Source organism: Manis pentadactyla, chromosome 2 (assembly GCF_030020395.1).
Source record: "Manis pentadactyla isolate mManPen7 chromosome 2, mManPen7.hap1, whole genome shotgun sequence".
NCBI lineage: Eukaryota > Metazoa > Chordata > Mammalia > Pholidota > Manidae > Manis > Manis pentadactyla.
The window spans coordinates 80544737-80562215 of NC_080020.1; the positions used below are offsets into that span (position 1 = coordinate 80544737).

A 17479-nucleotide genomic window follows, 5' to 3' on the forward strand; every position below is an offset into this window, starting at 1 on the left:
AGATATCACCTCACACCAGTTAGGATGGCCAACATCCAAAAGACTAGAAACAACAAATGCTGGTGAGGATGCAGAGAAAGCATTCCCTACTTCACTGCTGGTGGGAATGTAAATTAGTTCAACTGTTGTGTAAAGTAATACGGAGTTTCCTCAAAAAACTAAACATATATGAATATCATTTGACCCAGGAATTCTACTCCTAGGAATTTACCCAAAGAAAACAAGTTCTCAGATTCAAAAAGACATATGCACCCCTATGTTTATTGCAGCACTATTTACAATAGACAAGATGTGGTAGCAATCTAAGTGTCCATCAGTAGATGAGTGGATAAAGAAGAGGTGGTACATATACACAATGAAATACTAGTCAGCCATAAGAAGAAAACAAATCTTACCATTGTAACAACATGGAGATAGAGGATATTATGCTCAGTGAAATAAGCCAGGTGGAGAAAGACAAGTATCAAATGGTTTCACTCATTTGTAGGGTATTACAATGAAGGAAAACTGAAGGAATAAAACAGCAGCAGATTCACAGACTCCAAGAAGGGACTAGTGGTTACCAAGGGGGAGGGGTGGGGCTGTTGTGGGGGAGGGAGTGAGAAGGGGATTGAGGGGTATTAAGATCAGTACACCTGATGTGGAGGGGGTTACAGGGAAGACTGTTGCACAGAGAAGACAAGTAGTGACTCTATTGGCATTTTACTACACTGATGGACAGTGACTGCAATGGTGTGTGGGGGGACTTGATAATATGGGTGAATGTAGTAATCACAATGTTTTTCATGTGAAACCTTCATAAGAGTGTATATTAATGATACTTTAACAATACAAAAAAAAAGAATGTAAGCAGGTGAGACCTCTGGCTGCAGGCGGACGGTGTGCGGAAGGAGGGAGTTCTGCCTAAGGACCCCTCACGTCCCTGCTCCTTTTCCTCCTTGCTGTCAGTGTCCTGCTTGCCTGCCCGTTCTTTAACATCCTCCCATGGTTGCCTCTCAATGGACTCCTCTCTCTGTTCATTTGTCCCTGGACTCTAAAGTCAGAAGTGGGGTAAAGAGGAATAAAGTGCTTGGGGAAGTGTTTGTCCCAAACTGGGAGTGGGCAACTGAGGAGTTGAGATAAGAGGAGAATGTAGTCCAGAGGTCATGGATGCCTCTGAAGAGAAAACACTTTGTTATTGAGGCAGAAGAACAGGATGCATTAGCTCCATAGTGACTAGCCAAAGCACCACATCTTACGACCGCAGGGCTCTAGGGCCGGGATTCCTTGGGATGACTTGTTCTGGTAGGTCTTTTGTTTTTGCTGAAGCCCAGTGTCCTTCCTAAACCCAGCGGGAGTCAAGAAGCATTTTCCCAGAAGGGAAGGGGTGTCTGAGACCTTATTCTGCAAATACTAAAGATAATTTTAAAGAAACAGTTCACTGTTTTACATATTTTACTGCCCACGTAATTGGAAATGAGGAAATAAATAAGTGTGAGGCTGAACTGAATAAGACCCATTGACTTATGGGATTTGTTTTTGTTGATGGATTTTTGAAGTTTGTTATTTCAAGAATCACTTTGGGCATAAGCTGTTATTGTCTGTAACTCTTTGTTTTTGTTTTCTTAATCACATCAATTTACAAAAAATTCCTTTTCTTCCATATTTTCCTTTTTCATTTTGGGCTTTTGGTTGGATTTGTGATTTAAACAGAGGAAGGCACTGAAACAGTTCTTGCCTTGTTTATTCTTTTTACAAACACCATCCCTTTGTGGATTTAGTTAGAGATTTACACTCTTTGCTAATCATCACCAAAATAAATAGACCCTTACAACTGTCAGTGACAACAGACAGTTCTGCAGCCTGAGTTCTGAAGGACCAGGCCAGATGGCAAAGCCAGGCTCCTAACACACATAATGTGTGTTCTGTAGCTCTTGGCTTCTGCAGCATAGGCAGCTGACTGCTTTTTAGAGGGCTTAAGGGGAGAGGGAGCAGATTCACCACTCTCCATTTGTCGTGTGGGGCATCTCCAGGAATAAACCCGAAGGTTGCATGAGTGGTATTTGACCGTGGTTAAAACCTGTAGTGTCCTGGCCCAGGGCCAGGCTGGAAATTCTGAACTCCTGGCTTGCCACTAGCATGTTCTCTGGTTGTGTTCCAGTCATGAAGCTTCCCTCTAGACTCTCTGGTGTGTAAAGCGAAGGGGTACAGCTGCCTGTTTCTCTGAATTTTGAAGTACTATAGCCAGAGGTGTTGCACAAATGTGTGGGCGCAATGAGGGCATGAGGTTGTCTCGCACAGGTCAGACTGAAAGGTGGAATCTCCCTCGGGTCGGCTGGGTATAAGCTCTCCTGAGGTTAGGAGGGAAATAGCCATATGTGCAAGAGAGCTTCCCTTATCCCCTGGCAAGCTTCTTATCAGTGTAGCTGAAATACTGTGCTCCAAGCTTCCAAATACCGTAGGTAATTTATCAGCAGACAGCCTGGACCTCTTAATGGGGAATCATAAGAGGCTCTGCTGTAGGAGCTGCCGTATTTCCCTTCCCCCTGGGAGATTGGACTTTTCTTTTTAAGTTCAAAAGACTATACTGATTGGATCTTCTAGGTCTATGTGGGACAGAGTAACTCGCAGGATCAAATAAACCTTTACATGTGACAGAACGCACAAATATGTAAAAACAGTTACCTCACTAAAAGAACCCAGAGACAAGTGAGGTCCTTTACTGAATGTGCGGACCTTTGCCATTGTGGAGGGAATATTTGATGGTTAAGCTTTTGATTGAGTGAGGATTTGTTTTAATGAAGAAAAAGCAGCTGTATGTGGTAAATAAAGAGTAACTCCATTTGATTTTCATATATTATCTTTAGCACCCTCTCCAGTCACACACACTCTCTGAACTTTGAAGGTGGATGTTAAATGGAATTGTTTGAGATGGTATTGTGGTGGTTATATTGAGATGGTTTATAAGTGGTGCTTACTTTTTCTTTTGGTTCCTGTTGGGGCCCCAAACAGTAGAGCGGGGCCCTCTAGCTCTCTGTGCTCCCCACGCAGCCTGGCGGGGCTCTGTAGCTCTCAGCTCAACCAAAGTGCTGCATAGGAACTAGTTTGGCATTTGCCTGTTTACTGCTTCTCTACACATTACAGCTTCCTGACTTCAAATAGTGTTTAAACAGACCAAAAACATGTTTTTGGCTGTCATCCAGAGTTTGACTTCTACATCCCCAGTAATGCCATAAAAATGGTCTGTCAAATAAATTCTCAGGAACTGAAAAGAACAAATTCTCTGCTCCATGTGATTGTAGATAATAGAAACAGGCTTCAACTGACCACCTGGCTTGAAAACCGAATTGCACAGCATCCCTTGGCAGCATTTCATAGTGATCAGAGTCAATTCCCTGCATGTGATAGATGAGCCTTCCATTTAAAGAAATTTGCACATAGCATGTATCTCCACTGGTGTTTTGAATTCCATAACATATTATCTTTCCTTATCCTGCACTGTTGCCAATTAATATATATTTTGAAGTTTTTGAGCCCAGGATTCATTTTATGTTGAGTAAACTTCTAGTGTTAACCATGGGCAGAATCATTCTATGATTTGGGGTGTGTGTGTGAATACTTCTTGAGAGCAATGTTTCCCTTTCCCTGCCTGGCTATTAGAACATCCTTATTATTCAGAATCCTAGCTGGAAGAGATGGCACATTGGAATTATGATAGTTTAGGGAGGGTTTATTTACAAAGGTACTATTTTGAAGGCTGTGGATGTGTGGGGGAAACACCTGGGACAGTGCCTAACCCAGTGGAGTTGTTACTATCCCTAGACCAGAAGGGAGGGAAGGAAAGGTCTGTTGCTAGAACCTAGATGGAGAGAGTCATGTGGGGAAGGTTGCCTTCTGAATGGCCTGCACTGGAGAGACAGAGTCTGGCCATCTGCAGCCTCTCCTCTCTTTCTTCCCACTCACCTCCCATCTGGGCTCCCCGCTGGCTGACCACTGTCAGAAAGCCTAAAGGCCTGGAATCCTTTCATTTGGTTCCATAGGTCAGCTTCCTGGGAGAGAGAGCAGGGCAGAAGGCAGAGGATGGATGTGGAAGGTTTTCTGAAGGCATCAGGCACATATCCCAATGTAGGTGTCAGGTTATTCCTTGAAGAGGCATAAAAAAATCTCAATAGAAAACTTCAACTCACTTTTATTTTTAAATAGCTTTATGTAAGTATGATTGACATAAAATAAACTACACATATTTGAAGTATGCAATTTGATAAGTTTTGATGTGTGTATACCTATGAAACCATCACCACCATTAAGAGAGCAAACATATCCATCACCTTCAAAATGTACATTTTAATTTAGCATTTAAGATATTCCATATGGTTCTTGGGAGGCTGTGGGAGGATAATCATGAAAGCAAGGTGCAATGCCCAAAGCGTTGGCTCTGGAAAGACACACCAAAAAAAATAAAATTCAGGGCAATGTCAAAACTTATGAGAAAGCTATGTAAAAGTAGCTTGTAATAAATTAGAAAAAAAAAGATTGTGAGTTTGAAAGGTTTGGTCTCTATTTTTTATCTGTTTATTGCCACATATTTAAAAAAGTAAGAAAAAAATCTGTGAATCTGTCTAGTGTGAGTAGTCCGTATTTAAATCTGAGAAAATCATTGATGAATCAGAATTTAGTAGTACTAGCAGAACTATAGATATGTAGTTCTGGTATGCATTTTATCTGATGTTCATATGCCCACAATATGCTCCTGGGGGCAGGCCCCAGTGTAGATGCGTGTTCTGTATAATGGCACCCCATCCCCTCAGGAAAGCGTATTGAAATATAGGTGAGAGGGGATGAGGTGTTACTGATAACAATGCTTACAGCTACTGCCATGACAATTATTGAGTGTTTAGTATGTGCTTGGAGATAGAGCTGGGATGAGATTTAGTTCTCTGAGCTTTATGTCATCCTGCTTTAAATTACAAAAGCCAGTAAATCTTGTGCACACCCATTTTTTGCCATTTATTGATAATTGCTTGCCACCCACCCAGCAGCTGATGGAGGCACCAGAGAGTCCTGGCCTGGGATGAGAACTCTCATCCTCAACCTTCTGTATTCCTGGAACCCCATTTATTCTAGGGGAATCAGGAGTGCCCAGTGCTAGGGAGAGCTGGCATCCAGTGCGGAATGTAATGATAGACTCCAGCCCCACTCCATACAAAGAAGAGCATTTCCTGGCTAAGCCAGACAAGGCGAGAAAAAGTGTAAGGTTTTAGGGGAGGGAGGGGCTGTGCAGACAAGGAGGGAGGCCCTGGGGACCCCGGGGTCCCCCAGCAGTGTGTGCAGTGATGTCTTTCAGTACAGGGGCTATGACAGAGACCACACTGGCTTTGCTGCTGGTTCTGGCCTCAGGGCCTTTGCACTTTTTGTTCCTTAAGCCCATATTATTCTTGCCCCAGATTTTTGCAAGTCTCTCCCACCCTCTGACTTTATTCATATTACTGCTTAAATATCTCCTCCTCAGAGGACCTTTTTTTTTTGCCACTCTCTCTAAAATATCATCTCTTTCACTTTTTCCCTCTCCTACTTAATTTTTCTTATATCAGTGATCACTATTGGACATGATAATTTCAGTTCTCAACCTTTTTGATCTTAGGATCTCTGCACGTGCTTAAAAATTATTGAGGACCCCAAAGAGCTTATGTTTATGTGGATTATACCTTTCACAATTTACTATATTAAAAATGTTTTATTTATTGAAAAACAACAATAATAATCCAGTTACATGATAATATAAGTAACTTATGAAAAATAACTTTTCCCAAGCAAGCGAATTACATAGAGAGTGACATTATTTTGCATTTTTGTTCATCTTCTATTAAAAGAAGTTAGAAGATTCTTACACCTGCTTCTGCATTCAATCTGTTGTGGTATCTTGCTCTGGTAAAAGTTGATGAAGAACATCTAGTCTCACACAGAATTATAGATGGAAAAGGGAGGGTTATCCAAATAGTCTTTTAATTTAATTGTGGATATTCTATTTCAACATTACACCAAGACTCATTGTACATGGTCATTTCTTAAAGGCTAGCTGTTGTGTAGTCCTTGGACCCTGGGCATCCTTGTGTGAGCCACTTCCCACCAGTGGGTCAGATGGCCACTTTTTTAAAGGAAAAGATGGTCACTATCTTTTGAAATTGCCATTTACCTTAAGTGGAATAAGAAAGGCAAATCATTACTCTGATTATACTTTTGAATAACTCTTTAAAAATTACCAAGTCTTGAAGGATTACAAAAACTCCTTCTAATGAAACACTAACTTCTAGGTGCACAAAAATTTTTGGAACACTTTTTCGTTGATAGATCCATGCTTTATATTATGGCTACTTTTTGAGGTAGAAAGTGAAAACTTAAGGGTTTGTAGAATAGTGCTTTGATAAATATTTGTTGAAAATCTCTAACATTTGTCAGAGTGCTTTTACTCATTTTTTCAAATCCTGTTTATTACTTTATTTGAAAAAGTAAGGAAAATGTTTTTAGAAATGTCTTTAAGTCAGTACAGGAAAAGAGTTAAGCATTCAAGCCTACAGATATGTCCAATAAACTAGGAGACTTTATTTGCTTGTTCAGAATGTTTCACCATCATTAATCCATAACTTTATCTATTGAAGATCCACACAGGTTTACAGCACGAAATAATCTGGCCCTGTCAGCCCAGCTGCATTCCTCTGGATGAAAAGCTCCTTCCCCAGCTTCTAAAAGAGGCAGGCTACACTACCCATATGGTCGGAAAATGGCACCTGGGAATGTACCGGAAAGAATGCCTTCCAACCCGCCGAGGATTTGATACCTACTTTGGTAATGGAAATGCACATGTTTCTTTAACAACTTAGACTAACTGCAGTCATCTCATAAAACACACGCCAGTGTAATCAAATGAAATAACTGGAAACTTGGACACAGAATGAATCTGTCAGCACTGCCATGGGCAACTTTCTAATGGCACCTCTGTAAATGTGGCTCTGTGCTCAGCTCGTGGTGTGTATGAGCCCACAGGGGGCGGGGGGGGAGGTTATCTTTGCTAAGGTACTGAATGCCATGTTGGGGCCTTCAAAGAGTTTTCTCCCCACACATCCAAGACGATTGTACTCTTAGAGAACCATATTACCAAATGGGATACAGACTGATTTTTTTTTTATTAAGGCATCATCAATATACAATCTTATGAAGGTTTCACATTAGCAACATTGTGGTTACAACATTCACCCATATTATCAAGTCCCCTCCCCACACCCCATTGCAGTCACTGCCCATCAGCATAGTAAGATGCTATAGAATCACTACTTGTCTTCTCTGTGCTATGCTGCCTTCCCCGTGCCCCCCCTATATTATGTGTGCTAATCATAATGCCCCTTAATCTCCTTCTTCCTCCCTCCCCAGTCACTCTTCCCATGCCCTTCCCTTTGGTAACTGCTAGTCCCTTCTTGGAATCTGAGTCTGCTGCTGTTTTGTTCCTTCAGTTTTGCTTTGTTGTTATACTCCACAAATGAGAGAAATCATTTGGTACTTGTCTTTCTCCACCTGGCTTATTTCACTGAGTATACTGTAATACCCTCTAGCTCCATCCATGTTGTTGCAAATGGGAGGATTTGTTTCTTCTTATGGCTGAATAATATTAATTGTGTATACATACCACATCTTCTTTATCCATTCATGTACTTGATGGACACTTAGATTGCTACCACATCTTGGCTATTGTAACTAGTGCTGCAATAAACATGGGGATGCATATGTCTTTTCGAATCTAGGATCTTGTTTTCTTTGTGTAAATTCCTAGGAGTGGAATTCCCAGGTCAAAAGGTATTTCTATTTTTATTTTTTAAAGGAACCTCCATATTGCTTTCCACAATGGTTGAGCTAATTTACATTCCTACCAACAGTGTAGGAGGGTACCCCTTCCTTTCTCTGCATCCTCGCCAGCATTTGTTGTTCCTTGTCTTTTGGATGTTGGCCATCCTAACTGGTGTGAGGTGATATCTCATTGTGGTTTTAATTTGCATTTCTGTGACGATTAGTGATGTGGATCATCTTTTCACGTGGCTGTTGGCCATCTGAATTTCTTCTTTGGAGATGTGTCTGTTCAGATCCTCTGCCCATTATTTAATCGGGTTATTTGTTTTTTGGGTGTTGAGGTGTGTGAGGTCTTTATATATTTTGATGTTAACCCCTATTTGGATAAGTTGTTTACAAATACATTCTCCCATACTGTAGGATGCCTTTTTGTTCTGTTGATGGAGCCCTTTGCTGTGCAGATGCTTTTCAGTTTGATGTAGTCCCATTTGTTCACTTTTGCTTTTGTTTCCCTTGCCAGAGGAGATGCGTTCAGGAAAAAGTTGCTCATGTTTATATTCAAAAGATTTTTGCCTATATTTCCTTCTGTGAGTCTTATGGTTTCATGGCTTACATTCACGTCTTTGATCCATTTTGAGTTTACTTTTGTGTATGGGAATAGTCAATAATCCAGTTTCATTCCCTTACATGTAGCTTTCCAGTTTTGCCAATACCAGTTGTTGAAGAGGCTGTCATTTCCCCATTGTATGTCCATTGCTCCTTTATTGTATATTAATCGGCCATACATGTGTGGGTTTATATCTGCACTTTCTATTCTATTCCATTGATCTATGGGTCTGTTTTTGTGCCAGTACCAAATTGTTTTGATTAGTGTGGCTTTGTAGTAGAGCTTGAAGTTGCGGAGCATTATCCTCCAGCTTTGTTTTTCCTTCTCAGGATTACTTTGGTTATTTGGGGTCTTTTGTGGTTCCATATGAATTTTAGAACTATTTGTTCTAGTTCATTGAACAATGTTGTCAGTATTTTGTTGGGGATTGCATTGAATGTATAGATTGCTTTAGGCAGGATGGCCATTTTGACAGTATTAATTCTTCCCATCCATGAGCATGGAATGTATTTCCATTTATTGGTGTCTTCTTTAATTTGTCTCATGAGTGTCTTGTAGTTTTCAGAGTATAGGTCTCTCACCTCCTTGGTTAGATTTATTCCTAGGTATTTTTTTCTTTTTGATGCAATTGTGAATGGAATTGTTTTCCTGATTTCTTTTTCTGCTAATTAATCATTAGTATATAGGAATGCGACAGATTTCTATTAATACAAATTTTGTATCCTGCAACTTTGCTGAATTCAGATATTAGTTCTAGTAGTTTTGGGGTGGATGTTTTAGGACTTTTTATGTACAATATCATGCCAGATACAGATTGATATTTTTTTTTAATTGGAAGCAACCTTAGTGTCCATTAGTAGATGAATGGATAAAGAAGATGTGGTACATATATACAATGGAATACTATTCAGCCATAAGAAAGAAACAAATCCTACCATTTGCAACAACATGGTTGGAGCTGGAGGCCATTATGCTCAGTGAAATAAGCCAGGTGGAGAAAGACAAATGCCAAATGATTTCCCTCATTGAAACAATGAGTATAACAATGAAGCAAACCTGAAGGAACAAAATGGCAGCAGACTCAGAGACTCCAAGAATGAACTAGTGGTTACCAAAGGGGAGGAGTGTGGGAAGGTGGGTGGGGATGGAGGGAGAAGGGGACTGAGGGGTATTATGTTTAGTACACACGGTGTGGGGGATCACGGGGAGAACAATGTAGCACAGAAAAGGCACATAGTGGATCTCTGGCAACTTGCTGCACTGATGGACAGTGACTGCATTGGGGTATGAGTGGGGACTAGATAATATGGGTAAATGTAGTAACCACAGTATTTTTTAATGTGAAACCTTCATAAGAGTGTATATCAATAATACCTTTAAAAAAATATTCCAGGCTGAACCCAACACAAGAGTATTTCCTTCACAAAGGTTCAAAATATTTTTTTCTCCCCGTGGATTGTGTTCAAAGATTTTTATTTTTCCTTAAGCTGGTGGAGAAGACTCTTTTCCATTGGCATCCTGCTCTCAGAGCTGTTTTTGAAATCTCTAGACTGGGGAAGATAAACCAAAGAAACAAAATGGGGGGATAAACAACAAATGGCAATAGGAATGATAGTAAGAAATAATAAGTACTTTATAGACTTGATAGCCTTCTAAAAATAAATGTGAAACCTAAAGGTTGTTTTAAAACATCCCTCCCCTTAACATGTTACAAACCGTGTCTTAATTAACATCTGTTTATCTTGCAGAGGCTATATATCTTTCTGTCAAGTTCTTTTCATATTGTACTTTCTGTCTAGCTATTTACCTATCTGCCTACCTCTCATTTTTCTCTTCATTTATTCACAACCTGCCATATCAAAAAAGGAACACACATTTAACATAAAGATTTAAAAATAGAATAAAAATCAGGGTGAGTAGAAAAAGATGAAGTAGTTTGCATTAGCATCAAATTGCAAACAAATTGCGTGGCTCTGGCAGGATTTAATTCGACACTGAGATTTGAGATTTCTTATGTCCAGATAAATTTTAAAAGGGAGAACACTATAAGAATCACATTATTTATAAGATAAATGAAAATCAGATGTTCAGGAAGAGGAAAGCATTTTCTGGCCCTTAGACTTGAGAGAAATTTCTCCTTTGGGAGAAGGTAAGGTAGACAGCATCCTGAAAAACATCATTTTAGTAAAAAACATGGTGGTTTTCTTGTAGATGTTTCTTGAGGCATTCATTTTTATTCAAGCTAGGGCCAGAGCACCAAAGGGCATTTCAGTAGAATGATTACATTGGGCCCAAACAGTGCAGATGAATTACACAGCTCTGTAGTGCCTTATTGGATGCAAGGCTAAAGTTGAGACGCAAGGACAATCAGACATGAGACCACATGTGCTCCACCCCTGCCTGGGTCCTCCAGCAGATATCATTCATTCGTCAAGCATGGCATTCTTTCTGATGAACCTGGATGTATCTTTAGTATCCTTAAAAAGCTATTAAAAATTTGACTTGGTGTAAAACCTCTTTGTCATCTCAGAAATTCCACAGAAAAAAAACAGCCTCTACATCCTTTGATGATTTTCAGTCATTCCTTTGCTAAAAGATGGGTCAATACCTATGTTCTACCAAGAAAAAGGACTATAGATTTTTTTCTTTCTTAAAGGCCAAATTATATATTTAAAAATTCATCTGGGCAAAAGGTAGAAATGATATCTTTTAATGAGAATTAAGAAGTCTAACCAGGATTTAAATGAACAGGCAAAACTACTCATTCATATGGAATGGAGACTTGCAGACAAGGAGCTTTTATCACTATTTTGACTTAGATGTTCTGGTAAAAAGCAGTCAGCTGATTGTGGGACTGGTTGCACCACTCTAGGAAAACATAAAAACCATTCAATTATGCCCTTTAAATGGGTGACTTGTATGGTATGTGAATTACATATATCAATAAGACTGTTAAATAAAGCAGAGATTTAGTTGTTCAAAAAGTATTTTCTCATTTTTTCCCAAAATAGCATAGTTTGCCATCTTTAGGCTCTGAATGTAAGTTCAAATTTGTGAATCACTGTTATGAGAAAAGTTCTATGTAATTGCCACATGGTTGCATGTTATTAGTTTGGCCAAGTATGTGAATAAAGAGATCTATTTTGGAATCCTCCTATTGTAATATCATTTTAATATTTATATTTAGACTACTTTTAATCAAATATATCCTGTACATATATTCTCTGAAGTGAGAGAAAGCTCATTTATAAATAAAGACCCTGAAGTGATATACTCAAACTCTAACATTCATAGTTATTAAAAATCCCACATAGAGCACCAATGTCCTGGCCCCTCTAGCTACCCCTATAAGGGCTGAAATTATTTTAATGGATATATTTCTTTATTACATATTAATTAGCAGTCATTTTATATTTCTCTTTCTATTGTATGGACAGAAGAAAAGATTATCATTTAAAAAATTATCCTAAGACCAAGATATTCATTGTATTTAGGACATTGAATCTATTGAATTGTGGAAAAGGACAAAATTAATGAAAAATAGATTAACTTATTATGTAAGATGTAAAGGCTTTTAATTGTGATTATACAGAACGTGCAGGACTGGAAAAGGGGCTAGGTCAATTTTATCATCTTCATTTTAAGGTTAAAGGCTGTATTTATCAGGAGATAGCTCAGAGTCCAGCAAAGCTTATTTCTTTTTTGTAGCTTTTTGAGGTGTAATTCACATACTCCACAATTCACCCAATGAAAGTGTACAATTCAGTTATTTTTAATAAATTCAGTGGGTTATGACTGTCATCACAATCTAGTACTAGAACATTTCCATAGCCCCCAAAAGAAGCCCCATGCCAATAGTGGTCACTCCCCAGTTTCCCTCAGCCCCTCCAGCCCTAGGCAACCACTAACCTACTTTTTGTCTTTATAGATTTACCTATTTCTTCTGGACATTTCATATAAATGGAGTCATGTAATACACTTATTTTAGTATTTTAGGGAAATATGGAGCATTTGCGGAAACAAGTCTTAGTTGAAAAAAACCCATTTCTTTCCATGTTAAGTCTAACTTGTGGGATAGGCAGTTATGCCATTTAAATTTGGGGTGGAACTGAGATCAGTGTAGGTAGAAAAATGTAATTTCAGCGCTGAAGGTTTGATCTTTTGGCTCTGTTATGTCTGGAGATCCTGTTTGGAAAGATTCATGTCTTTCACCAGTAGGTGTCAGCATCTGACTAAAGATGATTCCTCCTAGAGCCTGTTCTGTAAATAACCTTGAAGCCAGTCCCCCCCGCAAGGTCAATATCAACATTATTTGATTTGTGTGCTCATTTATGTGATCACCTCAGACTAGAAACTTGTAACAAATCATATTAACCATGTACTATATTAGCCATTAGATAGCTTTAAAAGATTATGATGTTATCACCTTTTGCTGAATTTGAACTGATTTTTTCAAAACGTATTTACTTGGAATCACTCACTTTGAGAGTTACATTATAGAGCTTGTGTCCTGAAGACTGGACTGAGGCGTGGATTTGAATTTTTTTTGCCATAACATTTTAATGGCTTCTACCAAATATAGAGATGTTAAGAAATGGTTCTCTGATTGGCCTTGTTATTTGATTAGTCTTGTCATGGGTAATCAATTGCATTAGGCAATTAAATGCTAAAGCATTAGTTTGCTTAACAAGTTTTATGCTATGCTAACTACTTTCATCTCCCATTTTTGTCATAGGATATCTCCTAGGTAGTGAAGATTACTATTCTCATAAACACTGTACATTAATCTATGCTCTGAATGTCACACGATGTGCTCTTGATTTTCGAGATGGTGAAGAAGTTGCAATGGGATATGAAAATATGTATTCAACAAACATATTTACCGAAAGGGCTGTAGCCCTTATAACTAACCATCCACCAGAGAAGGTAAGTCTTGATTCTTCACTGATAAGCAAAATCATTTAAAATAGTATCTCTTCAGATGAATATAGGAAAAGGCCGTTTTTTAGGGAAAATTAAATAAATCCTAGGGGAGAGGTTTCCAGATTTTACAGTATGTCAATATGAGCCTGGGAAGCTTGTTAAAAATAGAAATTCTAGGAACCCATTAATAGTTTGATTCATTAGGTCTTGGGGAAATCATATGTCAGCATTTTAAAGAAACTCCTTAAGGGTGATTCTGACTCAAATGGTACCCAAATCACACTTTGAGGAATACTTTGTCTATAGTGTTTTAGTAGAAATATGGTTTTATTATTTTGGTGTATTGTGTGCATGTGCTGTAAGTCACTAGTCAGTTGACTTTTTTTAATGATAGGCTTATGTATAAGATGGGGTTTTTCACGGCAAACTTTCAGTTAAGAGATCAACAAATTTTAGGTTCAGGGCAAGTCCTCTTAACTTGGTATTCCCCCCTCCCTCCCACCAAGATTATTTAGGCCATTCTAGGTATTTTTCATTCCCATGTGAACTTTAGAATCAGCTGGTCAGTTTCTACCAAAAAAAAAAAAAAAAAAGAGTGCCTGCTTGCATTTGGATTTCACTGAATCTATAGACCAATTTTGAGAGAATAAACTTCTTAACAATATTGAGTCTTCCAATCTATAAACAGGTATAACAATGAGCCTGTTTTCCACATTTACCATACTGAAGCGATTGTATATATATATCATGTTCTGAGATCTTTTGACTTATCTGGAGGTGGAAATAGATAAGAGTCTGAATAGCCTTAAACATTTTTTTTGTTAACCTAGGGTTAGCCTTATGAGCTAAAATTTAAGCTAAATTCTCTGGGTTTAGCTTATACATGCCTTTAAAATTGTGTCGCATATTGTGTTGTCAGATATTGGGCTCAAAGTATGCTTTCATGAAGAACTGTATTAGCACACTCATGAAATTAGCCCTTCAATATGACTGTGACATAGCAAATTACCAAATGTGCAGTGTTTTCTGGTTCATCCAATTTCCTGCATTTTGCCTCTTTGACAATAGCTGAAGGTCCTCAGTGTGGATCACAATTTGGATTCCAGCTTGTATACCTGTTCAGACTTGGTACCTGGCTGCTAACACCCTTTTTGACATATTTTCTTCCGGGCTCTACATTTGCCTACTCTAGCTCAGTACTGGGGTCTTCTCTGGTATCTCTCCACAGCTTTGCCCCTCTTGTGGCTTTTTATCACTTTTATATGCTGGCTTCTTGGAGTGGCCATGCTTGCTGTGGGATATGGAGGAAACTGGAACATTTTTTCAGATATGTAGGCATAAGCAGATTTTAAATCTAGATCAAAGCCAGTATTCTGATAGTTGGAAAGATAACTGCTAGATAATTGCCTTAAGTTCTCAGATTTCTTCTGTATGCTTGGCATTTTATAGATTCAGATAAAAACCCTAAAAACAAGGTAAGCTCCTAGGAAAAGTGTGATACTTGTCCTCTCCTTTGAGAATAGGTATCATTTTACAGCTAAGCAAACTGGCTTAGAGAAGTTAAGTAACTTGTTCAAGGACACAGAGCTATTGAGAGTCAGAATCAGAATTTAAGCACATGCTGTTTGACCAGAGTCCAGTGCAGTTAACAGGCCTCCCTAGTTCACAGCTAATGTCCAAGACCAGGGATTACAACCCCAGTATATGATTCAGCCTTATGGTTCCAATCCTGACAATATATTGGGATAATCTGGAGAGCTTATCAGTCATTCTAATTCCAAATTATTGGTCTTGGGTGGGACCTTGTCATTAGTACTTAACTACCCTTCTGCCCCACCTCCTAGCAGCGTTTCTGATGGGCAGGCACCACTGATTCTCCTCAAACACAGAGGGGCAAGTGCAAGCCATCTGCCTTTTATAGATTCACAATATAACCCTGCCTTAATCATTCAACAACTATAATATGCCTACAATAAAATTCCATTCCCACTATGCAACGAGAGTATTCTCTCACAGTGCCAATAACATTCGGCACTAAGAGGAAGCAGCTGGGGTGCAATAGTCCTTTGTGGGTGGGCTGCTTTATCTGGTGTAGTGGGGAAAGCACAGGAACTGAGGAAAATGAGACCCTAATAGTTCACGGGCCATCCAAACTAGTGTTACAGGAATTATGGTGCTGCTCGCTAACAGGACGGAAATTGCCAGGTAAGGGGATGGTCATTTGCCCACAGTCTGAAGCATTACCCAGCATTCCCAACATCCTCTCAGTAAAGGTTTAAGTGCAGACATAGATGAATGAAATAGTACTGAGTAATAGCCCCAGAATTTTTGTTTAAGGCAGTGAACACAGTTTACATTTCCAATTCTCAGTAAAATGATGCTTCACACAGTTTCAGTAGCTGTATTTCTCATCATTTTATTCCAATGGTGAATCTAATTCTGTGCTAATTTCTCAGGTGTTTGTTATAGACTGTAACACAGGCAACTTGTTCTAAGATGGAAATCATTAAAGAAATACACATGAAATATCCACAAGCCAAAAGCATATGGAGTTATTTTGTAACAGAAACATAGTTAGTGCTGGACTCAGGGAGATATTGCTAATAGCTCCTGCACAGGTGTTGGGAAAGAATGTCTTCTACCTTGTACAGGATAATTTCCTCAGTACTAACACTAGAGTGTGAAAGTAGCATATTCCTTTTGGCTAAAAATACCCCCCCTCCACACTTTGCAGAATAAAAATAAATGTTTTCTCACATACCCAATCTACCAGCAGGTTCTTAAAGCAAATGTTAATTTATAGTGATAGACATATTTCCCTGGAATTTGGAAAGAAATGTTTCAATTTGGGAGTCAAACACAGAATAACAATTTTAAAACATGCTTTTTCAATTTTTTAATATTTTAAATTATGAAAACATACTAACAAAATGAAAGTAAGATTCTCTTTTTTACTATAATCAGGTTTCTTAGATGGTGAGGGTATTTAGAGTATGTATCTAAGGAGTCATATGACATAATATGAAAGGGAAAAGAACCCTTAGCATCTTATTAATATGCTAATAAATTTAGGTAATGATATCATACTTTCATGTAAAATTTAAACATTTGGTCATCAGTCACATCTAGGGTTCCATTTTATATTCCTAAGAAGCCTGAGAGGATTACAGTTAGGGTTAGTATAAAGGTGGCAGCTGTAACCAGGTTGGTCAGAGTGGCCACCTGGACCTAGGAAGGAGCAAGAAGAGGGATCAGGGCCCAGCAGAAACCCAGAGATCCGTGGAGATCAAAGTCAGGTCCAGGAGTCCAGTGTCTCAAGCCAGGATGTCTATACAGTCAGAATGGGCCCTCAGGTCTCAAGTGGTTGGGTTGGATCTCAAGTCAGTAGACCGCGTAGGGATTATGAGTCCATTCTAGGCTGGTGGCCACTTGCTTTTAAGCTAACAGTGAGCTGAGGCCGTGGTTGGCAGGTGTGGGACAATGGCTGTAGCTGTTCCCCAGGAGGCCTTAGGACATGTGGCTGCAGGGGTCTTGGCTGTGGTCGGATCACCTTACAGCCCTACTTAATTGTTCTTGCCACTGGGCCACTGTGTAATATTAAGAACAGCACTCTAATTTTTTTCAGCTTGAATGTGGTATGAAATGCTGCACATCTGTCATAGTTGGGGAATGAGTTGTCTCATGAGTAAAGCTCACCGTGTGGGTGCTGAAACTTGGTTTTGCTATATTGGATGGAGTTGCTCTATATTGCATTGGTCCTCCCCGCATGAAATGGGCTGTACTGTACATCATTCTGCCTCCTCCTGGTGACACAGAGCCATACTATGTGTGTAAGGCTGCCGTAACTAACGGCCCTCGACTTGTGCTGATGAAATGGGACAGAAAGATAACTTGTTTTGTTCAAAGAATATTGTGACTGACACTTGTACGTTTTTAGGACATGGCTGGCAGTTAGTGCAAGGTCTTTGCATGGCCTGTGACAGTTGCAAGACAGGCTGGGCCTCATCCCCCAGAGGTTTTTCACTTCCTCCTCTCAGTTATGTTTGAACTAAGAGAAGCCTGACCACTGGGAAAATGGGGGAAATTGCTGTAGTTTTATAATTTTAACCCCACAAGAGTGATAGCTCTGTCTTT

At 39.1% G+C, this 17479-nt stretch overlaps 1 protein-coding gene across 3 annotated transcripts in view; it reads left to right on the forward strand.

Moving 5' to 3' along the window:
- ARSB (arylsulfatase B) overlaps nucleotides 1-17479 on the forward strand; it is a 185170-nt gene that overhangs the window by 20092 nt on the left and 147599 nt on the right. For all 3 annotated transcript variants that reach the window (XM_057494051.1, XM_036914142.2, XM_036914141.2), the window contains exons 2-3: nucleotides 6636-6822; nucleotides 13158-13348. In XM_057494051.1, the coding sequence (XP_057350034.1) occupies nucleotides 6636-6822; nucleotides 13158-13348 (378 nt within the window). The remainder of the gene's footprint in view (nucleotides 1-6635; nucleotides 6823-13157; nucleotides 13349-17479) is intronic.